This window comes from Labeo rohita, chromosome 9 (assembly GCF_022985175.1).
Source record: "Labeo rohita strain BAU-BD-2019 chromosome 9, IGBB_LRoh.1.0, whole genome shotgun sequence".
Lineage (NCBI taxonomy): Eukaryota > Metazoa > Chordata > Actinopteri > Cypriniformes > Cyprinidae > Labeo > Labeo rohita.
This window is the reverse complement of record NC_066877.1, coordinates 29,562,798-29,581,049: the sequence shown is the minus strand read 5'-3', so window position 1 is coordinate 29,581,049 and position 18,252 is coordinate 29,562,798. Positions and strand designations below refer to the sequence as shown.

Genomic DNA, 18,252 nt, shown 5'->3' with positions numbered 1-18,252 from the left:
CACAGTTAGGGTATGTCGAAAAACTCCCATCTCATTTTCTCCTCCAACTTCAAAATCGTCCTACATCGCTGTTTTACCTGTGTTTTTTTTTTTTTTTTTTTTTTTTTTTTTTTGCTTTGTAAAGGTGTTTAACCTTCTTTGCATGTTCACTTTGAAAACACTGGGTCAGTACTTCTGCAGCGATTTAGGTTTTGAAGTTGGAGGAGAATATGAGATGGGAGTTTTTCGACATACCCTGTCTTAAAACGTAAAAAACAGAGTTCACGCAGACCTAAACAAGGCGAGTATTTGAGGTTATATAAAGTATATAAATTGTAAATTTTATTTTAGAAAATAACCGATCGTTTCGCTATAGATAACACCATTTTTTCCTCAGCGGGGATCGTTTAGAGCCCCTTTAAGCTGCATTTAAACGGCATTTTGGAAGTTCAAACTCAAGGGCACCATAGAAGTCCGTTATATGAAGAGAAATCCTGAAATGTTTTTCTAAAAAAAAAAATTCTTTACGACTGAACAAAGAAAGACATGAAGATCTTGGATGGCAAGGACGTGAGTACATTATCTGTATTTTTTTGTTCTGGAACTGAACTGCTCCTTTAAAATCAATAAGTAACAGAATAGTGATCTTTTGCAATCAAATTATATAGAAAATTGTTCACATAAGCCTATTCACTTCTAGACCAACGCGTACAACTACTAACTAGTATCAATTTTTACGCATTTTAAAATGTCTAGCATGTTTTCCACTAATCTTTTTCAGTTTCACTAGGCTATTTAGACAAGAAGCATGTTGTTAATAGTCTAGTTACATAAAAAAGGATAGTTTAAAAAGAATAAATGCTAAAACGGCTTGTCATAGTAGTTAACATTACTACGCTGATGTAATAATTAGTTGAAATAGTAATAACTAAATGTGCAATGTGAGTGAGGGCAGCGCGCGTGCTCGGCTAAGAAAGCCCAGCGGGCGCGCGCTCTAGAGGTGCATGGAGACGAGGAACTTCCCCAAGAGCCTAGCGACCGGGAGCGCACCGAGCCGGTAAAGTAGTACACAAAGGCGCGTTTGCCCCATTATGTTTGAATCCCCGTGTAAATCGATAAATGTCCTCAACGCGTGGTCGGAGAGTCAGGAAGAGTTGAGGGAGACGCAACCGGTGTCTCCTCACGGGACGAGACAGCGAGTCAAGACAAAAAAGAAAAAGCGAAAACAGCAACAAAACGAGAAGCGCTCCGTCTCGGCCCCTCAGTTATGCACGGATGACGCCGACAAGGGGCGAAAAGAAAAGAAATATAGACCGGACGAGCCGATCGTGAGAGGAATCTTCCAAATCGGGAAGAAGAGCCACGACGTGGTTCTCACGGCAACACGGGTAACATGGACGCCCATTCAGCCCGAGACCCCTACAGGTGAGCAGCGCTGTGCCCTGTTTGCCGCCGTTTCCATGGTGATTGTATGCTACTCCTGTTTACTTCCTGTGTCTAAGTCATATTAGCAAACAGGCTAATTGGTTTATCGTGTTTATAGACACGACTACGTCTTGTGTACATTGCACATGCAATCTCAGCATTGGAAAAGTGCTTGCTGAGATTTATTAAGACATGGACTAAACATAAGCAAAGACTGTTGCCTGTAAGCCTAGTTTTATGAACGTTTTAGAATGAAGACCGAAACATTTTAATCTAATTTAGAGTTTTGGGATGATAATTTAATCTCTCTCTGTATTTTGGTTTCAAGAAGACAAAAGTGTTAAACATAAGCAAAGGCTGTAGAAACTTAGTTTCAGGAATGTTGAATGAATCAATCATCACTGTTATTTTAGTTATGTGTATAGGCTAGGCCTAATATATAATGCACACATACAGGCCTGCAATTAACACAAGCTCTAGACTTACACATTTAGAAAGTTGCATTATCAGAAATATGTGAATTCTTCCACCACAGCACTTTTCTAAACACCTGTTTGTCTCTCTTTAGTTTGCACAACAAAGTGACATCATCTATGATGCTATAGCTTCAATGACAAAAGTTCGTCTTTGAGGTCATTTGATTAAGAAAAGTTTATAGATACTGTATACGCTACCAGTCAAAAGTTTTTTGACAGTAAGATTTTTTAAAGTAGTCTCTTCTGCTCACCAAGTCTGCATTTATTTGATCCAAAATACAGCAAGAGCAGTAATAATGTGAAATATTTGTATTATTTAAAATAACTGCTTTCTAATTGAATATATTTTAAAATGTGATTTATTCCTGTGATCAAAGGTAAATTTTCAGCATCATTACTCCAGTCTTCGGTGTCACATGATCCTTAAGAAATCATTGTAATGTGCTGATTTACTGTTCAAGAAACATTTATTATTATTATTATCAATATTTAACAGTTGCATACCTTTTTAAGGATACTTTGATAGATAGAAAGATCCAAAGATCACGATTTATCCGAAATAAAAAGCTTTTTTAACATATACACTATGCCATTCAAAAGCTTGAATCAGTCATTTTTGATTTTTTAAAAAAATTAATACTTTTATTTAGAAAGGATGCTTTAAATTGATCAAAAGTGATTATAAATACATTAATAATGCTACAAAAGATTTCTATTTCAAATAAATGCTGTTCTTCTGAACTTTCTATTCATCAAAGAAACCTGAAAAAATCTACTCAGCTGTTTTCAACATAATAATAATAATAAATGTTTTTGAGCAGCAAATCAGAATATTAGAATGATTTCTGAAGGATCATGTGACTGGAGTAATGATGCTAAAAATTCAGCTTTGAAATCACAGCAATAAATTACATTTTAAAATATATTCAAATTGATAACAGTTATTTTAAATAGTAAAAATATTTCAAAATTTTACTCTTTTTGCTGTATTTTGGATAAAATAAATGCAGGCTTGGTGAGAAGAAGAGACTTTTTCTAAAAAACATAAAAAAAAATCTAACTGTCCAAAAATATTTGATTGGTATTGCATGTATACATTTTATCAGATTATGCATATCAGCTCTACTGTCTGAGAGGGTGTTTACATGACTCCGTTTTCAACTAAAAACAGAACAGGTGTTTTGGGGGCCTGAAAACTTTTGAAAAAGGGTTTCAAAGTTAAAATTTTTGAAAACGATACCATTATCATCTCTATGAAAATGTGAATTTGTGAAAATGGTTACGTCATGTGTGTGTATTATGCGTTCAGACTGTAGGCACATAGTGTTTTTTTACAAAGTGACGTTGCCAACCATTGGCCTGGCATGCATAATTCAGCATTTTTAGTCATTTTTGCAGATTCGTGGGAACGGGGGTTTTGACAATGTTGCAAAAAAAACTTTTCCATTTTTAACATTGCTGTTAATAAACTTACCCTGGGCTGCATTTTCAGTTTTGCTCATGGTGATTAAATGCAGTTTTTGTATAATAATTGTCTGTAATTTAAAAGATAGCATTTGGAGTAAAAGGCCCCCTTGTTGCAACATTGAAAATAAAAAAAGTTCCTTTTAAATGCTGTTTAGTACAAATAAACTTTATTTTCATAAAGAGTGTGCACTGCTCGATCAATATTAAATAAAATATGTTTGATAGCTGTAAACATAAGAATCAGAAGTAAGCAAATCATGGGCGGTCTTCAGCTCCATTGTATCCTACTGTAATAATTACACAAGCAAAAGAGGGCTACAACAATGTAGCAATCCAAATAAAGGGGGGAAAAAGGGGGTAATGTTAGTCCTGCCAGAAACTCATGTGTAACAGCTGTGTTGGTAATGGACTCCGGCTGACTGTTGTGACCACCTAAAGTAGGGCATCTGTCAGTCTTGTGGACAGTTAGCAAATGTCCAAGTAAATGATACTCAAAACTACCATCTGCATCATTACACTAAGAAGATAACCATATGACTTTAGGAGGATTTGATTTCATTCAATATCAGTGAAACTCTAAGCTTTAAATTTAAGGAATCCACCTATTTTGAGTAACTAGAATATAGATATATGCCAGAGGGGGGGCCTTTATATGGAAAATGCAACAGCGTAGAATATATAAGCATGCATAAATAAAGACCACCGTTGCTGGCGTTCAATAAAAAGCCCTCCAAAATTGCTCTCAAAGAGCTGATTCCTGATTTACGCTTGTTTGATTGATCAGGAAACAAAACCAAATGTGGAAAATGAAACAATTTTGAAACACGCCCAGCAGTTTGAAGCTGAGGCATGTACTTCCTGTCTTTGGCTGTTGTTTTGCGCAGGCACTTCAAAGCGTGAGCGCTGCCGAGTGCAAGAGAGACTTTCAGTCAGCGTAAGCTTTATAGACAGTACTTTTCATCTGTGATCCAAGCTAATGTTATTAAGCCAGAGCTCTCATTACACAGAAAGCATTCATCTAATAACCCCCTATGGCCTTTACCAAATGTTCTCTTGAAAATGCCAAAAAATGACAGCGAGATCCCGATATGCTGGGGTTCTCTATTTGACGCTCATGTGCTTTTTTTCTGCCGAGGGATAACGGATCAGAATATCGCCCCTGATCCCTCACTACAGAAAACTGAGAGAGATTGAAGGACATTAACCAGCAGACAAACACAATATCAAATTACATGATTGCTATGTGGCATTTCAATGTGTGCTTGTTTCTATGACAACACTGTGTGTTGGATTTCAGTGATGATGTGATACCTCTGTTTACATCTCCTGTTGCTAAAATTCTGATTATGCGTTTTATTTGCACTGTCACATGATTTAGACCTGCAAAACAAAAACAATTATGATTAATGATAAATTATTAAATTCATTTTTTAAATCTAAACAGTTTGCTTGTGCATGCATATATAAAAATGTGTATATGTATATATTTTAAAAAATACAGTGGAAAAATAATAATATTAGTAAATAAAATAGTAACACATAAGTGGTGCGCAGGTGTGCATGCGTGACCAAAATAAAAAAAATTATAACTATAAATCACCGTTCTAGATAGAATAACTGTAATACTGGGAAAGATTTCCATTCAAAATGAAAGCAAAAATATAGGCGAAGCATTACCAGTTTCAGAGCAAAATATAAAAAGAGTAACTTTACACGCTTTACTCTGCAGCGCTAAAGCTGGCAAGCGTTTGCCGGCAAACTGCCAAAATAAAAGCTAGCTGATTTTAGGTTTGAAAATATTGAAAATTCATTAAAAAAACAGAAGTAAATTTATTGTATTTAAAAAATATTAATCTATTAATGTATAAATTATCTATAAAAATATTAATATAAATTTATTTAAAGTATTATCACACTTTATTTATTGTTTTTTATTTTATTTTAAAAATTAACTAAACAAAGTGAAATAATACTAATATTACTATTATCAGTAATTTTTATTTTATTTTAAAAATTAACTAAATAAAGTGCAATAATACTGTTATTACTATTATTAATAATAGTAATAGTTACTTTTTAATAGTTATATTTATTTTATATAATATATATATATGAAAGCATAAATATATAGGTGATGCATTGCCGGTTTTAGAGGGAAATGCAAAATATTCATGTGACGCATTTTACTCAGCAGCACTAAAACCACCAGTGCATTTGCCAGCAATCTGCCAAAATAAAAGCTTGCTGATTTTAAATTTGGAAATATTCATATAAAAAAAAGAAAAAAAAAAAAAAAAAAAAAATTAAATTAAAAATAAAAATAATAAAAAATTAAAAATATTAGTGTTGTATTTATTAAATGTACCATAAAATAGTTGTATTTTTAAAATTTATTTAGTACTCATTTTTATTTTAAAGTAAAATATTACACTTTATTTATTATTTTCTTATTTTATTTGAAAAATTAACTAAGTGCAATAATGAGAACCAGACCAAAAAACATATGTGCATATGCAAAAAATGTAATCATTATTTTTCTAAAATCCTTACCCTTCCTGTAATTTTAAAAGCATTTCATCCTGGACCACAAAACCAGTCATAAGTGTCAATTTTCCGAAACTGAGATTTATACATCACCTGAAAGCTGAATAAATAAGCTTTCCATTGATGTGTGGTTTATGATAGGACAATATTTGGTCGAGATAACTATTTGAATATCTGGAATCTAAGGGTGCAAAAATATCTAAATATTCAGAAAATCACTTTTAAAGTTGTCTAAATGAAGTTTAGGCAAGGCATATTACTAATCAAAAATTAAGTTTGATATATTTCCAGTAGGAAATTTACAAAATATCTTCATGGAACATGATCTTTACTTAATATCCTAATGATTTTTGGCATAAAAGAAAAATCGATCATTTTGACCCATACAGTGTATTTTTGGCTATTGCTACAAATATACTCGACTGTGATCCAGGGTCACATTTGCCCTCATTAGGTACTTTTGTGACACTTCTTTGTCTTTTATCAGAAGAAAATCATACTGATATGGAATAAAATGAGGGTGAGTAAATGATGACAGACGTTTCATTTTTGGATGAACTGTCCCTTTAAGAAGCCACTAGCCTTGGAGCTGACAACAGGACAAACCGTAAATAATATATAGCGTTTCTTTTTTTAGATGTCAGCACTATTTCTACCGTATGTTTTAAAAATACCGCTGAAGAATTCTCTGATGGCATCACCTACAGCCGATCCAGAGTAAACAACGTGCCAGTTTGCTCACCTTTTACAAATGAAAGTAGAGCCGGGTGAATTGGCCTCATATTCAGCCACAACCACAGAAGCGCGCGGGAGACTGGGATTGTTTGCCAAAGGGATCTGGGTTTGACTTTTTGAACCCTGAATTTGCTTAGCATTGGCCTTGGCTTTACTTCAGTTTGTCTGCTGAATGTACAAACACCGTGATTTGATCTGGGTGCCAGAGCAGTTCACGCCTCCAGTCCACGCAGTTCATTTAGATCACTCTGGTGGGTTCGCGCCATGTGTGCGCTGATTTTACCTCTGGCTCTGTAGACGTATACAAACAAATCTCTAGGGTCAGAGATTGCAAATGTATGCTTTTATTTATTTTTTAATCATAAAACTGGATACAGAAGGCAACTGTTTAAGTATATAATGCATGTTGCATATAAAAACGAAGTCATGTTCCAACGCTAAAATGTTTGCACTGAATTCTACTGCTTACATTTCAGGAAAGAAAAAAAATCACGCATGAGATTGCTTATCTCAATTGTTTCTCCTGAGAGCAATGAGATTATATGAAAGTGTTTTGTTTCTCAAATTTTTATACTGACACAATAACTTTATAATCTCACATGTCAGAATTTCAAGTCTGCATGTAAAATCTGAGATTAAATGAACTCTCTTTATTATTTAATATTAAAGTTGCAATCATCTTTTCTTCCCTATTGTGATGTATATCAAAGTGCAATGGCTTCTTGAATGAGGGAAAATGTGGGTGGGACTTTGTTCATCTGGAATCGATTGGATTGTTGGAAACATTGTCATTTGCTATTACTTTGACCAAATTATTAAAACAATATGTGTCCTATGCAATTTTAGGAGAAACATTTGACAAAAGTGAAACTGTAAACTCATTTCTGAGTTATGAAGAACAACCTCTGCAATAAAAAAAAAAAGAGTATGGCTGGATTAAACTGCTATTTTTAAGTCCATAATCAGATATAACCACTGTAGGGATTTTCCTTTCTACGACAAGAGAATCTAATTACTTTCTAGAGTATATCCTGAGCGCATGCTCAGTTATCTCTGAGAGGGAATAATACATTAGATGAGAGATGCACAATGCCATTCTTCTTCTCTATGCATTTTAAAATGATTTTGTTTCAGATTAGATCCTAACATATTGACTTTAGGTCTCAGCTTTTGTTTCATCGATCACTTCAGCCATTTATATGAGCGCTGAGCTGAATGAGCATGTCATGCAAGCAAACGCTAGACGGTTTACCATACACAAGCTCTTTGAAAATGACCTGTTTTTCCCAGAACTCTGAGGACTTTGGTTGACCACTGCGGTCAGCATGGAGCATCTGCCCCAGTGTAGCTCTCTGGAACTGGACTGACTGGCTCAGCCTCAGATTTCTGAGGCTAATTGCACCGCTGAGGTTATCTGATCCCATTTCACAGTACCGAGGGACAGAAGGGGGACATTTTTTAGTCCAGACACATTCTCCATCCTCCGCATGGAAAAATGCTGGGCAGAGACGAGATCGTTCAGCAGTGTCAACATCAGTTCTAAATAACGGCATGCTCTTCAATAAACATCAATCAACAAACAAAAAACATGTTTTGCAACTTCAGATATGCTGATAAGTAATGTTAATTTAGCAATTTAGCCACATTAATGAAGTTATGTTACACATTTAAGCTATCTAGTCTTACATATCACATTTTTCCCCCCTTTCATATTCGCAAATTATTTTGGCCGGGAGCATAATGAAAAGTAGGTGACGATAATTGTTTATTTCTAGAGCCTGTTTAAAAATAATGAGCAGAACACCATTAGCATCAATAATGAGTCATTATGCTGAGACATGCTCAGCTCTTCTACTAACACCTGAGACTCGGAGTAGGAGCCTCTGGTTACAGTCCCAATGACAGAGACGTACATGCTTCCAAAAGTGCACGACAGCATAAGAATCAGCATGAGAGCAGTTTTGCATTGTATGAAATGCATCTGGCCATAAGGCTGCAGTGTTCTCACCAGGGCAAATTTGTATGCAAAACACCAAAGAATGAAAGAACCAAACAACACTGGACCTTACTGACAAAACAAAGCAAACAATCCACAAAACAAAAAATGTGGCTAAAACAAAACAAAAACAAAATGTGGCTAAACAAAACAAAGCAAACAAACTACAAAACAAAAAATGTGGCTACAAGAAAACAAAAACAAAATGTGGCTAAACAAAACAAAACAAAACAAAACAAAATGCATCTAAACAAAATAAAGCAAACAATCCACAAAACAAAAAATGTGGCTAAAACAAAACAAAAACAAAATGTGGCTAAACAAAACAAAGCAAACAAACTACAAAACAAAAAATGTGGCTACAAGAAAACAAAAACAAAATGTGGCTAAACAAAACAAAGCAAACAAACTACAAAACAAAAAAATGTGGCTATAAGAAAACAAAAACAAAATGCATCTACACAAAACAAAGCAAACAATCCACAAAACAAAAACAAAATGCATCTACACAAAACAAAGCAAACAATCCACAAAACAAAAACAAAATGTGGCTAAACAAAACAAAGCAAACAAACTACAAAACAAAAAATGTGGCTATAAGAAAACAAAAGCAAAATGTGGATAAACAAAACAAAACAAACAAACTACAAAACGAAAAAATGTGGCTATAAGGAAACAAAACAAAATGTGGATAAACAAAACAATGCAAACAAACTACAAACCAAAACATGTGGCTATATCAAAACAAAAACAAAATGCATCTAAACAAAACAAAGCAAACAATCCACAAAACAAAAATGTGGCTATAACACAACAAACAAAAACAAAATGTGGCCTAACAAAACAAAACAAAATGCATCCAAACAAAATAAAGCAAACAATCCACAAAACAAAAAATGTGGCTATAACAAAACAAAAACAAAATGTGGCTAACAAAACAAAGCAAACAAACTACAAAACAAACTGTGGCTATAACAAAAAACTAAACTAAACAAAACAAAATGTGGCTAAACAAAACAAATAACAAAAGGGGCTAAACAAAACAAAACAAATCAAACAAACAAAACAAAAAATGTGGCTATAACAAAACAAGCAAAAGCAAAATGTGTCAAAACAAACAAACCACAAAACAAAAAAAAATATGGCTATAACAATAGATGTCTAAACAAAAAGCAAACAAACTACAAAACAAAACAATGTGACCATAACAAAACAAACAAAAAGAAAATGTCTAAACAAAACAAAAAAACTAAATGTGTCTAAACAAAACAAAGTAAACAAACCACAAAAACAAAAAAATGTGGCTATAACAAAACAAAAACAAAAAGTGGCTAAACAAACAAAAGTGGCTAAACAAAACAAATCAAACAAACTACAAAAAAAAAATGTGGCTAAACGAAAAACAAAATGTGAGAAAACAAAGCAAACAAACTACAAAACAATGTGCCTATAACAAAACAAACAAAAACAAAATATGGCTAAACAAAACAAAAAACAAAAAGCATCTAAACAAAACAGAGCAAACAAACTACAAAACAATGTGTCTAAACAAAACAAATACAAAACAAAAAGCAAACAAACCACAAAAAACAAAACATCAAAATAACTTTAGATGATAATGGAACTTTTTAATACATTATTTTTTCCACTGACCTTGATAGAAAAATCAATGAAATGCATTTAAACAGTAAAGCACAGACTATCACACTCTTACTGGTAGGTGAACATGCAAAAATATATTTAATTTAATTAACCAACATTAAACAACAATCCAAAAAAAAAAAAAAAAATCAAACATTCCAGGCCCATCCAGAACCACAAACTGAATCCTTATTAACTTATTATTATTATTAACTTATTTTATTTATTTTATTTTGTTTTATTTTGTTTTGTTTTATTTGTGTTGATCAAAATCAGTACAATTTATTTAAATTGTAAATTGGAGAGTATTAAACTCTTATAGCCAAATATATATATTTAATTTAACAAACAAGGAAGAGGCTGTGTACAGTAATGGAAATCTGCATTCACAGACTTCATGTGGGTCGACCAAGACCAAAAATGTACAGTAATACTTTGCATTGCACGTGCAAAGCAGTGTTTGCATTTTATAGATTCTTTAAAAACGCTATTTATCAAGCAGATTGTCCCGTGCACGCCAATCAGCTGGCTTGTGTACCGAACACAGTCAAAGTTCAAGTGTGTGACCCCTCTTTATTACAATAGGGATATACAGTGTCACAGTCTAATTGCACACAGGGAACAAACAGACGCTGCCTCCTTTGTTTGCATCCTGGGGGCTTGAAAACGGCAATATAAAAATGTAAATATTGGGTTTTGGTGTGTGGGTCTGGGCACACAGGCTTCCACAGGCACAGGTGGAAAATATGCTCTCGGACGCCATGCTGGGAACCACATGGCCCCACACAACATGGGGGCAAAGAGTGGCTTGCTGACCTGGCACAGGCTTTCCACAGTTGGACCCTTTTCAAACCACGGTATTAGTTTCATCTGTGAGAGCGCTGCACGCATCAACAACGAGTAGGGAGAAGATGAGACAAAGAGACCCTCTGCCAAACTGAACCCTGCGAATGCAGGTAAACAGATTAGATTTAAAATACATTCAGGGATATGGAAACGCAACTATAGATGTTCACATTTTCTGAAGGAAGGAGTGGCGCTTACCTGTGCAAATTTCACTGACATGATACTAGAATGATGTTGGGGTTTCTAGAGGTTACTCGCTGGTCCAAGTTGAAGAGCCTGCCTTTAGGTCTTTGCACTGCATCAAATCATGCTCTTAAAATGTGTTTTTATCATATTTTCCTAGTTAAAATATATAAAAATCTTTCAAAGATGATAAATTTACTTGAAATGCAAGCAGCATTAGATATTAAGACTTGTTTTGTTGTATCTTTTATACAAGTGTATTTTTATCTAACTGCACTGGCAGATTTTTTTGAATTTATTTTACCGTGTGTAAACAACTTGTTTTTAAGTTAAAAACAAGAGGAAAAAACAAGTGGAATATTTTATGGGCAACAAAAAAATTGTTAGTCTAATCACTTAAAAAGTAACAAAACAATTCTCCTCAGGTATCACAAATGGTACGAGACACATTTAAATGTAATACTTGCGGTTTGTTCATTTCACTAACGGGTAGTACGAGCAATACCAAAAGTGATTCTTCAAGCAGCACTTTTAAAAATCAATGCATATGCATCAGACCACACGTATATTGAAATCTCACAGTAATAAAGTCTAACAGCTCAGATCACTGCCGGTGTAGAATTGATTCTTTTTGTCCATACATTAGTTGCATGATGACATGACGTCGGCCCCCCTGCGTCTCGCCTTTGCTGGAGCGCTGCTGAGAGGAAGCTTGTATCCATCTGGAAGCAATAAAGTTTTCTAGAAGAGTGCACAGTTTTATTTAATCTCCCCGTGTCTTACTGTGCCTCAAATGAAGGGCTGTTCCCATCTTGTCATCTGAAATCAGCCTCATGTGCGCCAGAATATGACACTTGCCACGCTGGGGGCCAAAGACACGTTGTTCCCTGCTTTGTTTTCTGCTCTCTGGATATCCGCCTTGCGAGGTTCAATAGAATTGGTATTTTCAAACTAATTAACAGTTTCCTTGCATGCAAAGCTTTTATAACAGCCAGCAATTCTTAAAAAGAAAGAGAACATTTAAAATATTTTTAAATGCTTTTTGTTGTACATGATGCACAAAACATATTAATTAATTACATTTTTCTAATACAAACCACCAATGCAATGTATTAAACTATTATTTTGGCACATAAATCATCCTGCATCATTTGTGCTATGGACTTGAATAATCTTTAATCATGTGGCTTGTTGAGGGTATCTGTATAAAAAAAAAAATTGTTGTTTCAACTTAAAATAAATTGTTACCCTGCTGCCTTAAAATTTTAAGTTCAGTGAACTCAGAAAAAAACAGTCAACTTGAAATGTTAAGTTTTACTAAGTGACAACTTAGATATTTGAGTTGATTCAACAATTTTAAGGCAGTCGGGTAACAAACACAGCTGTTAAGTTTAACAAACCATTTTTTTTGTTTAGTCAACTTGAGTATCTAAGTTGTCACTTAGTACAACTTAACATTTCAAGCCGATTAAACCTATTTGAGTTGACTTAACTTAAACTTTTAAGGCAGCAAGGGAACAAATTATTTTAAGTTGACTCAACAAATTGTGTGGGTTTTTTTTGTTGTTGTTTTTTTTACAGTGAGATCCTTGGGTCACTAATAACAATATAAATAAAATCTATACTTATCAGGGGCATTTTGTCCAGGGAGGCAAGAGAGTCGGTGCTTTCTCAAAATATTGGATGAGAAAAAATTTGTAGGACAAAAAAACCCAACACCAATATTGCAAAATCTAACATTAAAAAGTGTATAAATCACTAATTTTTCTAAAGAAACATTGTCCAACAGCGACACCAGCAGGTAAAGTTTCAGTTGGAGTTCGCGTCTCTCTCGCCTCCCCTGCGCCCATTGAGTTTTAACAGTGTTTGGTGAATTTTCGCAGGGGGTAATTGACAACGAATGGGGAAAATGAAATGGGAGGAGGCAATGCTTCCATCCCAATGTGATTGGATATGACTGGTTATGATCGGCTGTGATTGGTTCATGCGATAAATCCTGCCTCTTGTGTTTGTTCATGTTCTGCATTCACAAAACAGAATAAACAATATAATGGCATTAATCGGAAGACTAATTAAAAAAGTAAAATATACATCCAGTGTGTGCATATGTGTGTACATATGCTGAGCCATAGAGTATATGTGTTATGAATACAGCACTTAATTAAATCTCAGTTTAATTTCTACATTAATGATAATAACAAATATGTTTGAGGCAAAAATACAAAACTTTAGGTTACACATTTTCAGAAAAAAAGTGCAAGTGTAACAGCTTGTTTCATTTCATCCAGCCTGATTTCATCGCAGTCCAGAAAACATGAATCGGCAGCCGGTGAGTGTGATGAGAGCATGAGCGTGTGTGTGTGTCAGTGCTGGCTGTGAGTGGTGTCTACACACAGAGACGCATGTAATTGTCAATGAGAGAGATGAGATCTCTGGAGACGACAGATCCATAGTCAGTCTTCAGGAGGGCTCCGTGTTATATGACCTCGTGTGTTACCAGACGTGTCATATTGATTTGGCCCTTTGCAGCCCCTTTAGACCAATGACCCTGAACATATGGCCCTTCTTATTTGTGAACTTGTGTGCCCTGCAGCAGAGGCACCAGTGGCCAAAATCTTCTTCAACCCCCTTTTCTATCCCCAACTTTGAGTTTCTGTATGGATTACTCTCAAATCCCTTTTAGATCACACAAAAGGAGCCGTGACGGCTTTTACAAGAAATCTACATATTCTGTCTATGCGTATTAAAGGTGCGTTTTGCCTTTTTGATCACTGCAATATGGAATCTTTCAGATTAAATTCTGTATGAACTTGTGAGTGATCTATCTATCTATCTATCTATCTATCTATCTATCTATCTATCTATCTATCTATCTATCTATCTATCTATCAAATATAGTGCAGGTTTAATAATCTTATTTGATCATAAAACAAACACTAAAGAACATCAATACGTAGGCAAGAGTGCTAAATATAGGCAACAAGACTCCAACGCATGCCTTTATATTGATTTCTGTTTCTTTCAGTGTCTCCAAAATGTTTTTATCATACTTGTAGACTTATTATTATAGCTCCTGTTATTACTTGCGTATTTCAGTAAAATGCATATTCGGAATAAGGTGTTTAAGTGACTCAGCATTCCTAATAAAGGCATATTCCAATTGTCTTGAAGTTGGTGGTCAGTAAGATATGGAGAAATTAATTTATTAGTTAATTAAATAATTTAATTAATTTATTTAGCAACAACACATTAATTTGATCAAAAGTGAGCGTAAAGACTTTTATATTGTTAAAAATCCTATAAAATATAGTGCAGGTTTGATATCATTGTCTTTGATTACAAAACACTAAAGAACATCCATACGTAGGCAAGAGTGCTAAATATAGGCAACAAGACTCCAACACATGCCTTTATATTGATTTCTGTTTATTTTAGAGTCTCCAAACATGTTTTTATTCTGCTTGTAGACTTTAAACTGTTGCCTATATCTCATGTTGCTCCTATTATTACTTGCATATTCCAGTAAAATGCATATTCGGAATAAGTGACAGCATTTCTAATAAAGGCATATTCCAGTTGTCTTGAAGTTGGGGGTCAGTAAGATTTGGAGAAATGAATACTTTTTAATTTAGCAACGACACATTAAACTGATCAAAAATAAGAGTTAAGACTTTTATATTGTTAAAAATCCTGTAAAATATAGTGCTGGTTTGATATCATTGTATTTGATTACAAAACACTAAAGAACATCCACACGTAGGCAAGAGTGCTATAGGCAACAAGACTCCAACGCATGCCTTTATATTGATTTCAGTTTATTTTAGAGTCTCCAAAAGTGTTTTTATTCTACTTGTAGACTTTAAACTGTTGCCTATATCACATAGATCCCATTATTACTTGCATATTCTAGTAAAATGCATATTTGGAATAAGGTGTTTATTACTTAGCATACCTAATACAAGCATATTTCAGTTGTCTTATTCAGTATTCTTATATATGTGACCCTGGACCACAAAACCAGTCTTAAGTGGTTGATTTTTGATCAACCCCTTAATTGATTTTTCTTTTATGCCAAAAATCATCAATTTCATATTAAATAAATATCATGTTCCATAAATATATTTTGTAAATTTCCTACCGTAAATGTATCAAAACTTCATATTTGATTAGTAATATGCATTGCTAAGAACTTCATTTGGACAAGTTTAAAGGCAATTTTCTCAGTATTTTGATTTTTTTGCACCCTTAGATTTCAGGTTTTCAAATAGTTTTATCTCAGCCAAATATTGTCCTATAACGAACCATACATTATTCACCTTTCAGATAATGTATAAATCTCAATTTAAAAAAATTGACCCCTATGGCTGGTTTTGTGGTCCAGGGTCACATATAGTCTTATTTGGATCATGGCAATTGAGTAACCACCTTTACATAACCAGAATATGATCAAGTTTAAATGACATAATAGTGGAACAAACAGTGACTTTTATTGCACAACCTTATTACACTTCCTTGATAAAAAAGAAACAGTAACAGTCAGTCATGAGCAAGTAGTTCTTTAAGTTGTTTTTTCTTTCTTTCTAGCATAATTTCAGTTTACGTCAGCTTTCTAATACTTACGTTCGCTTTTTAATTGCATCAGCAAAGCCACGTCAAGAGATTAATTTTGCTGCCAATTTTAATGTAGTTGTTAAAGTTGCATCATTACTTCCTTAAAAATAGATTAGCAAGTGTGGAGCTGTAAAGTGGCTAAAATACAATAGAGATATAAAAAAAAAAAAGTTTGTGTAAGCAAAAAGTTATGGCCTCCCAAAAATAGAGAGAGCACAGTATTAGCAAAAAGTAAAGTTCCAATTGTGTGGCCTGTTTTTTTGAGCAGATCAGCAGGAAACACCAGTCAGACTTGTGCTTTACCAGGTGTATTCTCTCAATCTACATCTCATTGCTTCTACTTAGTGGGCCGCTCATTTAAACTCAATTTTCCTGTTCTTAATTGGGGGGACTAATTAGGTCCTATTGCCAAAGACTTCAGTGCCCAGGCCAACCTGACTAGTGCACATGCTGACAAGCGCTGCCTGAAAAGGGCAGTTGTACAGCAGTGTTTGGAGTCTCTCTATTAAAAGGGTGGACATGTGCACAAACTGCAACACAATTAGCATCAAGCAGATAAGTCCTTCTCTAATCCTGTTTACGGTCGGCATCAGGCAGATGTGCCAAGATTGATTCGGACAAGGCGCGGGCTTACTGTAATGTAGCAGGGGGAAAAAAAAGCCCCCCTTTTTGGCCTCGTCCCGGTCCATTCAGGACCTCACTCGCACCCTCGGAGGAAGCTTCCTGTACACTGCCGTTAACACGGGCCACTTTGTCATTTGCCTCGGCTCTCGGAAAGCTCTGCCGGGAGAGATTATCTCCTATTCCCACTAATTCAATTGACTTGGGGTTTTTGCAGAGCGACCACAATGAAACGAACCTTTGGAGTTAAATAAATAGAGTGGTGGAGGTATAGAGAGGTTCGAGCAGAAGCCTGAGTAGGAACAGATGGCGGCGGGTGTCCTGCGCAGTAATGTGAGAGGGTAGTTAATGTTCTGAAACGCGGAGGTGCGGCTTGGGGTGCTCCTAATGAAGAAAGGTTTTCACAAGAGGAGAGAGACTGTCATTTAGAGAGGCAGCTACAGAACTCGGTCCATCTTGAGGCTCGGTGACAGATTTCAGTACGGTTTAATTGGAGTTTGCCTGTGGGTAATCGTTTACAGCGGGGGGTCAGGGGAGAGCAGGAAGCTCACAGCCTAATGTAACGCTGGGGTATCAAGTGCAACGCTGTTGAAAGTCTGAATTCTCATCTATTAAAACTTTATTTTGTTGTTTTGATTCTCAAAGAAGAATTAAAGGACAGTTCCAGGGTTGTAAATGAACTTTTTTCATTAAGGGGCAATATTTGCCCCCTGGAATTGATTTCCAATCTGATGCAGTGTGATTGCAGTGTAAATGTCATTTTGCAAATTGACACTTTTCGTTTTTACATTTCATTTTAATTGCAACAGACATAATACATGTTTAATTGTGAAGGTGAATTTTCCCCTTTGTCTTGAAATTATGGAGCATTTTTGTTAATTTTAGTGGCATTTTTGCCACAAGCCTTCGTTAATTTCCAACCCTGGACAGAGCAGTTTACTTCTGGTATAAAACAAGGTCTTAGATTTAAAACATCGTCATTTTTTTAAACAGTAAATACCGTTTTGTGGCTCTTTAATGTGTCTTGACAGATCACTGTATTGCCTTATTAGATCAAACTGCACGTGAACTAATCGTCATTATTTACTTAAAGCGCTAAAATGAACATGAATTAACATCAGAACGTATTTTATTTCAACCGTGGAAAGACGTCAATACACACAATTTTCAAGTTTAAGTCCACTGAAGTTAATCTACTTCTACCTAATTTACTTGGCGGACAAAATGGTGGATTTAACGTTATGACTGGTCAGATCGCCTGTCAGTCAAGCTGTTTGCGAAGGGTCAGTTTTAAAATTTAGTATGTAATTGACTTGCCATGAACCAAGGAATTTTTCTTCTAGACCTTACCGTTCAAAAGTTCTTAGCAGAAATATAAGTGCAAATTTGGCCTACTGGTGGCGCTAGAGATTTTGAGATAGAAACTCCAAATTTGATAGGGTTAATATTGAGACTATCCTCTATCTGTGTGCCAAATTTCAAATTTTACATTTCCCACAAGCAGTTCAATGGGCTGCCATAGACTCCCAGAAGAAGAGAAGAAGGAAGAATAATAAGAAGAAAACTAATGGATACAATAAGTGCACCTTCGGTGGTCATATTTTTAATAAATCATAACTGCTTGGTGTTTTGAGTCAAAACGTTCTCCCCAGCACTTATTAAAACTAAGCTGAAAGTCATTTTGTACTAGATATGAATGCAAACCCACTGTACTGAAAATAATGTAAA

General features: G+C 34.7%; 1 protein-coding gene across 1 annotated transcript in view; it reads left to right on the top strand.

Moving 5' to 3' along the window:
• The first annotated feature begins 967 nt into the window (after positions 1–967).
• The window catches only part of cerkl (ceramide kinase-like), an 84,163-nt gene continuing 66,878 nt past the window's right edge, over positions 968–18,252 (top strand). The window contains exon 1 of the mRNA XM_051118302.1: positions 968–1,404. Coding sequence (XP_050974259.1) covers positions 1,071–1,404 — 334 coding nt within the window. The 5' untranslated portion in view covers positions 968–1,070. The remainder of the gene's footprint in view (positions 1,405–18,252) is intronic.